This window comes from Cajanus cajan, chromosome 4, assembly GCF_000230855.2.
Source record: "Cajanus cajan strain Asha chromosome 4, NIPB_CcT2T_4, whole genome shotgun sequence".
Classification (NCBI taxonomy): domain Eukaryota; kingdom Viridiplantae; phylum Streptophyta; class Magnoliopsida; order Fabales; family Fabaceae; genus Cajanus; species Cajanus cajan.
In genome coordinates, this window is record NC_138520.1 from 5,548,297 (window position 1) to 5,560,708 (window position 12,412).

At 33.5% G+C, this 12,412-nt stretch overlaps 2 protein-coding genes across 3 annotated transcripts; one reads left to right on the forward strand and one right to left on the reverse strand.

Moving 5' to 3' along the window:
• The first annotated feature begins 3,669 nt into the window (after positions 1-3,669).
• Positions 3,670-5,027, forward strand: LOC109790969 (octanoyltransferase LIP2p, chloroplastic). The gene is made up of 3 exons (XM_020350220.3): positions 3,670-4,116; positions 4,244-4,394; positions 4,612-5,027. Exons 1-3 carry the CDS (start codon positions 3,733-3,735, stop codon positions 4,968-4,970), a joined length of 894 nt encoding a protein of 297 aa, XP_020205809.1. The 5' UTR covers positions 3,670-3,732; the 3' UTR covers positions 4,971-5,027.
• A 340-nt stretch (positions 5,028-5,367) lies between these two features.
• Positions 5,368-8,036, reverse strand: LOC109790964 (tRNA-processing ribonuclease BN). Of its 2 annotated transcripts, none has more exons than XM_020350215.3 (5): positions 7,876-8,036; positions 7,699-7,771; positions 7,182-7,547; positions 5,860-6,200; positions 5,368-5,724 (listed from the first exon to the last, which is right to left on the reverse strand). In XM_020350215.3, the coding sequence occupies exons 1-5, from the start codon at positions 7,948-7,950 to the stop codon at positions 5,506-5,508; spliced, it is 1,074 nt and encodes a 357-aa protein (XP_020205804.1). In that variant the 5' UTR covers positions 7,951-8,036; the 3' UTR covers positions 5,368-5,505. The 2 variants fall into 2 exon arrangements, with proteins under 2 accessions (XP_020205804.1, XP_020205803.1); XM_020350214.3 differs by having other exon boundaries at positions 5,369-5,724; positions 7,699-7,774; positions 7,876-8,032.
• Between the last annotated feature and the right edge of the window lie 4,376 nt (positions 8,037-12,412).

Below are 12,412 nucleotides of genomic sequence, written 5' to 3' on the forward strand. Positions count from 1 at the left end.
TCGTGGTCAGTAGTTGAAAATGTGATTTTTTCTAAAGCTATTTTTTTTTTTAAATTATAGTATTAGTATTAAGGGATGCATTAGATTCTCTTCCGGTATGCCTAAAAGTCTCACATCGCTTAGGAGTTGAGATTAAGGGTAATTTATAAACACGCTCCCTCCTTAATCGATTGAGACGCTTTTTAAAGGATAAAAACGTAATGGTCCAACGAGTGCCAAAGCGGACAATACCTCGAATGTGTTGACCCTAACGATGATAACGGACTTACGGTAGGAACATTTGGTGCTAGAAGGAGAGCCTAGGCCACTCTTGCCCCTTAACATCGACTGGGGAACTTGTTCTAGTATGTCTAAAAGCCTCACATCGCTTAGGAGTCGAGGCTAAAGGTAGTTTATAAACACTCTCTCTCCTTAATCGATTGAGACGCCTTTTAAAGGACAAAACCATGACAGTCCAACGAGTGCCAAAACGGACAATACCTCTAATGCACTGACCCTAACGATGACAACGGACTTACGATAAGAACAAATTCCTTTAAATGTCTTTGTAGGAATCTAATGACTTTTAAGATTTTGTTTAAAAAACTTATAGACAAGATTTTGTAATATGAATTTTAAAGGATATGTATCTTAAAATTTTATAAGATTTGAAAGGATTTTATTAGATTTCAAAGGACAATATGACTTTCTAAAAAATAATATAATTAATAAAAAATAACATAAATAACAAGGTTTGAATAAAAAAATAAAAAATATTTTTTTTAATCTTTTAATAAATAATTGATTCTGGTTTCATATCCTATTAAGTAATATTCTCTATATACAACCCTCTATGCATTTGAATTTGAAATGTTCAAATTTGAATATATTATTCTCTTAAATTAATATTCTTTACATATTGTTTAAATAAATAATTGATTATAATTTTATATCCTCTAAGTTATTATATTTTCTCATTCATGCTATTGGATTTGAATAATATATTCAAATTTATGATATTTATTAATCAGTAGAGTTTTCAAAATATATTTTAATAAGATAAAGAAACTGAAATAGAGAAGACATGAGGAGTGAGAGAGAAAAAAATGAGATAAGGGGGGCGAGAGATAGAGGGAGAGGGAGAGAAAGAGAGAGAGAGAGAGAGGGCGGGGGGGGGGAGAGGAAAATGGTGAGAAAGAAAAAAAAAAAAAGAGGAGAAATAAGCAAGAAAAAAAGGTAATGTGAAATCTCAAAGATTTTGATAGAATTGTTGAATGAGTAAATTATATGTAAGTTCTACTAAAAAGACTTCAAAAATTCATCCTTCAAAATAAATCCATTGAAATAAATCTCTGTGTTTTTGAATATCAATAATTTTTTTAAGTGAAAAAAATCTTAATTAAATATAACCAAATTTTAACATACTCCTAAAAAAATCTTGATTGTCTTAATTGGATATCACTAGATTTTGATGTACCCTTAATTTTTTTTTAATTATTTTAAGTGAATATCACCTAACTTTTTTATATTAAAAAAAGTCTTATTGAATACCACAAAAAAAAATATAATTAAAAAGTCTTTTTAAATTTTTTTAAAATCCCAATCTATTTCATCTCTTTAAATAAAATCGATGTGGTATTAATGAAACATCTATCGCATCATTACTCTCAAAATAAAATGAAATAAACTTATAAAAATTACATTACATTAAAAAAATTGTTCGATTGATTTAAACTATCTAAACTAAGTTGAGAATTTTGAGATAGGTCAAATTGGTCATTTTATTTTATTTTATTGTTTCTATTTAAATTTTACAAAGGAGAATATAAAAAAAACCCAAGTTAAATAGACTCAATAAGTTTCAAGTATGAAAATTAGTGATCCAATCTGTTTGGATTGATCTATTGGGTCTAACTAAATTGGATTCAATGTTTTAGCCACTTTTTTTAAAGTCTAACTTAGTTATTGTTTAACTCGTCGAGTCAAATCATTTTTGACATTTCTAATTTTTACATATTTATAAAAATAGTTAAAATTGGTTCAATTTATTTTTTTATGAAAATGATTGGATTTTTAAAGTTCAATAGTAAGTGAAAGATGAGAGGGAATGCGATGAGTTTTGCCCATTCAATAAGTTATAAAAGTTGTAAACTTTCTTAATCAGGCTAACAAAGTTATTTGTGTCCTAGCTTGTTATGCCGAGGGGAGATTGCAGATTAACTACAGAGCTTTGATTTATTTGAGTTATTTACATTAAATAAAGAAGTATGTGAACTTAATGCATAATGGCTAGCAATGTTGTCCTGTACATTGAATATATATATATATGTTTGGAGAACTTGACAAAAGATCGGCTATCTGAACTTAGATTATCATTGAGTACAATGTGATGATGGACTTAAGATTTGACTAAATAGTTATTTAGATAGAATGTAAAGTAAACATTGTTATCTCTAACACAAACGCTCACAAGATCTTGGTGACGGGTGGAACTAATAATGGATTTTTTAGATGAAATGTGATGTTAGATGGTGAAGCAAAATAAGTTGAACTGGCAAACTTTGTCCGTTGCCGAGGAAGACATGTTCTTGATTATTGATGGGTGTATGGTGGATTTTTTGTGTCACATAATTTTTTCAAAAATTATTGTATTTAAATTTTTATTTTTGAGAAACTAAAAATAAATAAATGATGATTTGTGACACCAAATTATAGGTTGAAAAAATTAATAAAACTTAAATCATCTTAAATTAGAGGTTTGTATATGGGTTCTTAAAATAAGATTTGGTTCTTTTTTTTTCATTATTGAAGTGCAGTGCTGTAGTTTTCCCAAGTAAAACTTATTCTTATATAAGAAATCACAAGAATCGGGTCCTTGTAACAAAAAAGGAAGTTGGTTCATTGTGAACCCTCATAAAATGAATTAAAAAATTCAAATTTTCCATTAAAGGAAAAAGTTATTAAATCATACATGACTTTGAGAGATCTATAAAAGTATATTATTTTATATAAAAGTGTATTTTTTATTTAAAATGGATTTTATTATTTGATATTCTTATATCATATACGATGATCTATAAAGAAACATAATGTGTGTTAGTCAAAACTATGGAAGATTGTGAAGTAATGTCAAACTTATCCTAATTTTTTTTTATTATTATCAGTAAAAAAATATTTTGTGTCTTCAATTGAATATACACGTTAATAATAGTATGAAATATTTTTTTTTTTCAATAGTAGTTTTAAGAATAAAACTTGTACACCAAAACTTTTGTAATATTTATTAATTAATTTCGTATAATTTTTTATTCTTATTTAAAAGGTTAAAATTGTCAAAAATAATATATAGATAATATAAAAAAAATCTCTTATATATATATATATATATATATATATATACTAGGAGAAAAAGAAGCATTTCGTGCTTCCCTATTTAAAATAAAAATAAAAATAAAAAGGATAATAAGTAATTATTTAAAGAGATAGAAGAATTTATAAATTGAATATCGTTGAAATAAAAAAATAATTAAAAAAAAGAAATTAATTTAGAGATAATTATAATCATAAATTAATCCAAAATTTATAAATACTATAAAAGATATTTTTGTAACTAATAATATAGATATAGGTAAAATAGTGGGATGGCACGGCGTCGTTTTATGAGCAATGACTATGGGCCTAAATGGTGTAACTAGAATGGAGGTTGCAGCAAAACAGAAACATTGATCCCTTGGGCTGTTTTTCGACTCAAACATGACTGTGTTGGCTGCATATTCTTTGACTTCAATTCCATCATCTCCTCTACCTCTCCGCCCCAACTCCAACTTATCATCCTCTGTCTTCCATGGAAGAAGGGTGCAGTGTTCGCGCAGGTGCGACCTCTTCGATCTGCATCAGGATCTGATCCCTTATGACGTGGCATGGTCTTGGCAAAAAGACTTGGTCAGGGAAAAGAAATCACAGATTGAAAACGAAGGAGATTGCACAGACACCCTCATTATTCTGCAACACCCTTCTGTTTACACATTGGGTACTGCTAGCACTCACAAAAATCTCAACTTTGACATCAAATATCCACCCTTTCCTATTTATCGCACTGAACGCGGCGGAGAAGTCACATTCCACGGCCCTGGCCAGGTCCTTCGTCTTATTATATTGTTTGTTTTTGTTATATGATATTTCTAATTTGAATTGTAATCTTTCTTGTTTCGTGTTTTTTCATTTTCAAGTTTGGATTAACTTGTTAAAGTATTTTGCGTTGCAGCTAGTTATGTACCCCATCATGAACCTCCGAAGATACAAGATGGATCTTCATTGGTACCTCAGGACCCTTGAGGAGGTTGTTATTCGTGCTCTTTCTTCAACGTTTTCAATTCAGGCTTCTCGGCTCGAAGGTTTAACTGGTGTTTGGGTCGGTAAGTCTCAGTTTTCTTTGTTGCTACGGTGGGTGGAAATAGGTTAACCGTGATCATGAACATGTAGGAATCTGAATTTATACAATAATGTCTCATGGAACTGAGTTAGACTGCAGAACGTATTCAACTTGTATTTTAGAGTTTGTCATGATTTGAGAAATGTTGAAACAGTCCAACTTCTCTCATATTTCTTATTCTTCTTTGCTGTTTACTCCAGGAAACCAGAAAGTGGCAGCTTTAGGTATACGAGTGGCTCACTGGATTACCTATCATGGCTTAGCACTTAATGTAACAACGGATTTGACTCCTTTCAAATGGATCATCCCATGTGGAATACGTGACCGTCGAGTGGGGAGCATTACGGGGTTGCTGAGAGAAGCTCAGTCATGTAGTGCTCATGGAACAGCTGATTTGCATAATTTGGATGATGACAGTCTTCTTCACATAACTCACATGTCCTTGATTGAAGAGTTCGCGCGAGCATTTCAGATCGAGTACCATCATAAAACTATTTCCGTACCCATTTTGTGTGAAAGGAAAGGAAGCTGTCTTACCAAAGAAGCACAGCAACATTGAATTTGTTTGATGCACATAATAGTCCTTTGATTATTATTATTATTATTATTTTTGGCATATTATGGGCAGTTTTAAACATAATCATTCTTAGAAACACACTTGTTAAGTCTGTATAAATGCTCTAGGATACCAATTTGCAAAGAATAGCTAGCAGATAACATTATAAACAAATTTTCTCCAGTCATTTTAACAAACAAAAAATAGCGGTACTGAAATTTAAAAAAAAAAAAAAAAAAAAAAGGAGAAAACAATGAAGTAACATTTTCAAAACAGAATGAATGAATTCCCCTTTTGCGTTGACAGTAATATTTCAAGTTCAGGCATTGCATAGATTAAAACCATCATTTTCTCGGTAAATCATGGTATTCCACTTCAGAAATTAAAAATAAATAAATAAATAAAGGAGATAAAGCAACAAGATTTTTTAATGAAAAGCCTGCATTGATGTTAATCAACCAATAGTGCTCATGTCTTACAGAATACAGATATAAAGACTACGCAAATATATACAACTCTCCCCTAATCCACGCTAAACTCAGTAATGATCTGCTACAGGTCTCGAAGGGAATAGCCTCAAAAGAAACGTCATCAATGACCAAAGGCACACAACACCCAGTACTTGGAAGGTGATTAACATTGCGAACAAAGCTCCACTTCGTTCTAATAATTCAGGGGTTGCAGGAAGCCCCTTCATAGAGAAGATCAACTTCTCAGCAAAATGAGCAGCTTTTGTAAGCTGATACAGTCTGTAAACCTGGAAAATCAATTTGAAATGTTATAAAACTAATTACGGGTAAAGCCTAATATAAGTTATACACATGCTATCAGAGGGCAGATGAATCAAGCTGTATTAAGATCTTAAATCACTCAACAAAAAAAATAGACAAACCTCGAATATAACCGGGACTAAAGGCCAGCAAGATGACCCACGATTGTCCAAAACTTTCTCAAATGCAAGTTGAGCAACGCAGCCAACTAAAAAAGGAGTAATGGCAACAAATGCTGCAACGCGAACTGATGACCAGGTCACGAACAAAAGAATGAGAGGAGCAATAATCTTCAAACCCATTGTGAAGAAAGCAGAGAACAGGTATCCTCTGAGGCCAGTGATAAGACCCCATCTTTTTGAGCTGTACTGCAAATAAGGCCTCTGGACACGATCAGTCACATTCAAGAATGTTGCTAGTCCAATATAGAACAGGACCTCGTGAAAGAATGAAGTCGCAATATCTGCATTTTATTGGTAATAGAAATGAGCAAAAGATACTTCTCCCCCATATTTTACAAGGTTCTTACAAACAGCACTATGAAAGTTACAGTTTCATCCAGACATTCAGACTATTTTTAAATAGAAAACTCAACTTCCTTGTCCAAAGCAGTGCCGAGCACCACACCAAACTTGTCCAAAAGAACACTATGGAAACATGAAATTTAGCCAAAATAGCTGGAAGCCTAAAAGTTATACAAGAAACAAAAGGTTCAATCTTCCATACATGTTCGCGAGAATTTTACCAACAGCTTAGTCAACTACATAATTCTACTTAAGTCTACACCCACACACACAAAAAAAGAAGAATATATATATATATATATACAGCAAAATACAAGGGAATATATTAGCACGAGACATTCTCAATTTCACAACACTGTTAGATAACAATGTCAATACTTAATATCTCTAGCGATTTTCTCTAAGAATTTCTTCTCAGTTTCTCACACAAGTGTCAAAGTTCTTTGAAATTGTTCTTCCTCCATGTGTTTGGTTTGAGATTGGTAAGAAGTCGGTGAGAAATAGGTTCTCCATGAAACACCAATAGAATTAAATTTCCAGTGCATAGACAAATGCTAGATAGGTAATAATGTCTGTGCAGAATCAGAGGGCTGCATAAGAACTGAGACAGTTGACCACTTGAAAGAAATGTTTTAATTTAATGAAATTATAAATATCGGTATCTGAAATTTGGACATCACCCTTTGACTTGTATTGAGCCAATAACTAATTTGGCATTAACAGCAGCAAGAAACCTTAAAAATGTATCATAATGGAGAAAAAATAAACAAGTGGCATCACACTTCACACATGGATATAACAACAGCCATCATATGTAGCCATAGTTTTTTTTGCAGTTAGACTTTCTACATGTACAACACAAACGACTACCACCAATTCCAAAAACAAGCCATAGAAAAAGCACAAAATTCTATAAATACCTATTAAAATGACATCATCAAGGAAAGCCTCAACCACATTGTCAACAAAGAACTGTGGCAGAATCAAAGATGCTACGAACGCGGCAGGAGCTAGTACCCATAAGAAGGTGCGACCCTTTAATTCGAAGGGGGCAGATTCCAATTTCCCTTCTTCTACCGATTGGTGTGTCAACCCACAAAAAGAGACAGAACCTGATTTACCATGAAATGGTTCCACCCCGTTAAACGTAGTAACAGGCACACTAGAACTTCGGTTTGAATGAACTTCCAAGCCACCATTTAAATTGGAATCAGAAGCACGTATAAGAAGCCTTCGGTATTTGTTCAACCCCGACAGCGAAGGCTCTTTCATCACCCATTTTAAACCTGAAATGAAAATTCAATTTGTTGAATTTTCTAGCGTAAACAGAGACCCAAACTTCTACAAACAACAATTTTTATTTTTTTTTTTATTTTCTGGTGTTATTCTGAACCAGCTAACAGTACTCATACAATGAGTTGGGGGCAAAAAACGTACATTTTGATGCGTTTCCGAACCGAAATCTTTGTCTTTGATTTCTGAATGAAGCGTAGGTTCCAATCGCTCGTGACTGCTATTAAACAGTAACAAGTTAGTGAACAGTGTTCCAGCAGAGAAGAGATAGAATGGTAACATAGAAATTCATTTGCAGGTAATGGGTTAAGGTTTACTCACTGATAGTATACGATGATGAATGGAGGATTCAAGTGGTTGAGAAGGAAGAGCGCAACAAAGGATTTGAAGTTCCATTTCAATTTAGGGTTTTAGAGCTGTGGCTCACTGGGCTATCGCCTGCTTCTAAAACCCGCTACTAAATTAAACTAAATTGTACAGAAAATTATTTTTAAATTAACATATAGATGAGCATAACTATTTATACGGATAACTTCTGCAATGTTATTTTTGTATTTATATTTTTCCAACATTAATAAATTAATAAATATAATAAATATTAAATTTTACTTTAGATCCCTTGTAATTATAATCCACAATTTTAATCTCTCCTTTTAATGTTATTTTTCTCCTATATTTTAAAATTATATAATTTTAGTCTTCTCTGTCAGATAAATTAAGGTAGTATAAATGTTGACATAACTAGTAATATAATAATTCACATGAATTCATGAGGTGACATTGTTGTGATAATGTATATTAGTTGTAACAATCTATCCTGGTTATTATACTTATGTATTATTTGAAAGAGGGAAAAGAATTGAGGAGAGTGAAAGAAAATATGTGAAAATTGATTTAATAGAAAATAAGTAGAAAATAGTATGAAATTTATAGTTATTTTGTAGAGTGAAATAGGTGAAAAATGGAGAGAAATTGTTACTTTAAAAATGTATTTTTGATGGAAGGTGGCTTAGTTCCATGCACGCCCTTGATCTTGGTTCAACAAGGGAGACTCCAAAAGATGATGAAAAATGAAGGAGATGGTGGCGGAAGCACAAAGGTGAAGGTGAAGAGGGTTTGCTCAAGGTTGTTTCATCCAAGTGTAGGATGAAACCTATTTAGGGTTTTGCTTTTATGGTGGAGATGGGAGGAGGTTAGCCAAAGGCAACCTAGTACTAAGGAAAAGGTTGGTGTTTAGGGTGGTGGAGGTGGCGCACAAGGTGTATGGGAGGTGTTTGGTGGGGTGTTGCTCCTTTTGGCTAGCTCACTTCACTAAGGTTGGTGAAGGCCACCCAAGGTAGGCCAAACTCACTCACTCACGGTGGTGGAAGGAGGAGGAGAAGGGGAGGAGGCCGTGGAGTTCCTAGAGACTAAGGAGAATGACAATGAGGCAAAATGCACACTCAATATCATTAATATCCAAAGTATGTACAAGGTGATAGGCTAGGGTATAAATAGGAGTGCTAGCATCTAGGGTTTCATTTGGTGTTGCATTGGCCGAAATTCACCAAGCCAAATGCACACTAAATGAGATGCAAATTAACCCTAGATGCTACTTGGTGGCCAAGTTTGGCATCTAAGGGTTTAGGTTGGCTACAACAAGGTGCATGATAAGTCTATGCACCTTGGCCCTCCAATTGGGCCTAAGCCTACCTAACACCAAAAATGTCCAAACAATTCCACTAAGTGTGCGTCACCCTCCTAATGGACACGCCTAGCCCATTTTGAAATTAACCTAAGCATCTAAACACCCCAAAATACAAGGGCAAAATGGGAAATACAAAGAAATAAATCCTATGACTAAAATACCCCAAAATACAAGGGTAAAATAGGAATAAAGAAATAAATGCTATAAAACCTAGGAGCTAAGGTCCAAAAATGGCCTTACTATCCCATTCCTCTTGCCTCCTTTAGTATATCACCTCTTGGTCTTCTCGACCTTAGTGTTATTCCATCATTCCCTCCCTCTTGAAAAGGATTTGACCTCAAATCAAGAGGTTCTTTATGGTGGACGTCATGACCAACAAAAACATAAAAGTAAGCATGAGAGGTAATAGTATATGATATAGATGGAAAGTGCATCCTAAGAGGAGTGCCACTAAAAATGCTAAAAAGATTTTCTAAACTAAAAAGACTAGACTCCCTAATGCTAAGGATAGGATCCTCCCCATGATGAAGTCTAGGTGTATAACTAAAACCTAAAAAGGTAAAAAGACTAAAACTATAGCACACTAATGCATTAGTCCTAAAAACTAGAACATCTTGCCTAAAGTACCCTATGTGGTAACCTAGGCATTTCCTAGAAAACAAAGGAAATACAACTAGAAAATTTCCTAAGCAATTTTGGATTATATTATTTGTTGGATAGTTATGAAAAGAATTTGTCACAAGGAACCTTGAAGGTTCATATGTTATATCCAACAAATAATATATTCCATAAATTGGGTGCATTATTGACACAACTAAGGTAGGAAAAGTCCTACACAAAGGAAGGCTATCTACCTTGGGCACCACCAAGGAAGTAGCACAAGAAGTGGAACTAAGTGAAGTCCATTTCTTCTTCACTAAATCTTGAAGTTGAGATTCTTTTTCTTTAAAAAGGGTTTGTTTTTGAATCTCCACTTCATGACTAGTGGAAACATGGGAGAAAGAGTTGAGGTCTTGATGAATAAAGAGAGTTTCTTTTAAATCATTTTCAATGGGAAAGTGACTCTCTTCAAGCATAAGCCCTTTGGAGGAAACATTATCCTCCTTACTCTTCTCTAAGAGTGTTTGTTGTTTTTCATTTTCTAACCACTCTTGAACTTTTTCTATGCTTTTCTTCATTTTTTCTTTCTTTTCTATTTTCTTTTCTTTTTCTTTTCTTCTAAGTTCTTCCTCTCTTTTTGTATTTTCCTCCTCATGCATACTCCTAGGGACTCTAACTTCTTTTCCTATTTGAGATCTAGTTGGAACAATCCTAGGTTTGGATCCACTAGTTTCTACCAACTTTGCAAGTAAATTTCTTATTTCCTCATTATTCTTTTCAAACTCTTTTTCTTTTTGTCTTAATTCTTCCTCTCTTTTTATATTTTTTTTTAGGTACTCCTTGAGTTGCCTAAGTTCATCCCTAACACTATACCTAGTACTACAAGAATTATGACCATGTACACTAGAATGCTCACTCATCTTTGATCAAAAGGTTTTCACAAAATTTTCACAAAGAGTTAAAAAGGTTTTCACAAAGATTGAGTGATAAAAAAGGTTTTCACAAAAAGTTTTGAAGGTGCAAGATAAGTAGAAAAGGCCTAAGTATACAAATTGAACCTTCAAGGGGAGGTGGACTACAAAGAATCACTTAATAACCAAGCCCTTTTCAAGTAAAAATTACTAAGCCCTTTTTACCTTTCTTACAAAAACAATTTTGACACTACCAAGTGTGTGTGTGCACGCACCCCTAGTAGGCAAAAGAATTAAGCCTTCTAAACGTTTTGGAAGCAAAAGTAAAAATCCTAGACAATTATACTAGTAAAGCTATAAAGCATGCTATGGAAAGCAATTTAGAACATACACTAGTCGAGGTCCTAGTGAAGGTTTTCAAATCACCTTCTCTACACGCTCTAAAACCCAAGTTGAAGAGGTTTAAAATGGCCAAAATTACAAACCAAATGGAAGAAATGAATGGCCTAAAACAAAGAGGCCGAAAGCAAGTAAAACAAGGTAAACAAGAAATTAAGTCTTCAACTCCTCCTCTTGTGGTTCCTTCACAATGAGCAAACGTATTAGCACCTCTCCAAAGTGTTTACTCTCCTTTGGTTTAGTGAAAACCCTTCCAAAGGCTAGGTTGGGTTTTGGTTCACTCCTCCACTCAATCCACCAAAGGATTGCTACTTTGCTAGATAGGTGCTTCACCTACAATCAATGAAAACCAACCAAGAGCAAGAGTTCCAAAAAGATAAAACTGAAAAGGCACAATTAGGAAAGCTAAACTCAAAGAGAATTTATGGAGACAAACAAAAGAGGCCAAAAGAAAGACAAGCAAAAATTAAGACTCAATCAATAAAAGATAGCACTCAAAAGAATAAACCTAGAATGGCACTAGAATGGGTTTGTGTTTAAGTTTCACTTGCTTAAGTCTTTTAGTGTTTTCGGTCCAGCCAAGGTATAAGTCCCAAAAATATGTCCAAATTGTCAAATGTCCAACTCCAAATGCTAAGGTATTTGGTCCAAGTCCACAAGTCAAGCAACAAGTCCTTTTTGTCCAAGGTATATATATATATTTTTTTTTGTTCTTGTTCTTTTTGGGTTCACGGCCTTTTGCTTTTTAATGTCCTTGGGTCCAATTTTTTTTTTAAAATTTTAGCCCAATTTGTTGCTTAGGTTTTGCACTTGTGATGGCACAAAAATTAGGTCAAAAATATGTAGCATAGGAGCAAGACAAATGGCGCATCCTTAGAGGTTCTTTTAAGGAAATTTTGAGTGGAATTGGTTTTGTACTATTTAGGTCAAGTTGTTTTAGCACAAAATATCCAGCACCTCTTAGATTCTTTTAGGGTTCTTGGAAAACAAGAAAACAACTTAGACAAGTGAAAATGCAAGGGTAAAGATGGGCGGTTTTTTCTAGCATGTGCAAGAAGGTTCACACATGGAAAATCATGGCAACATAGAACATGCTAGAAGCTATTAGCATGCATGAATGACCTAGATAGGAATTCTATATGACACGCCCACTTAAGATGTATGCATCATGGTATTTTTCATGTTTTCATGCAAGGTGTTTGGGCACATACATGGAAAATATGTAAGACAAAATATAGGAAGTAAAAATGACAAAACAATA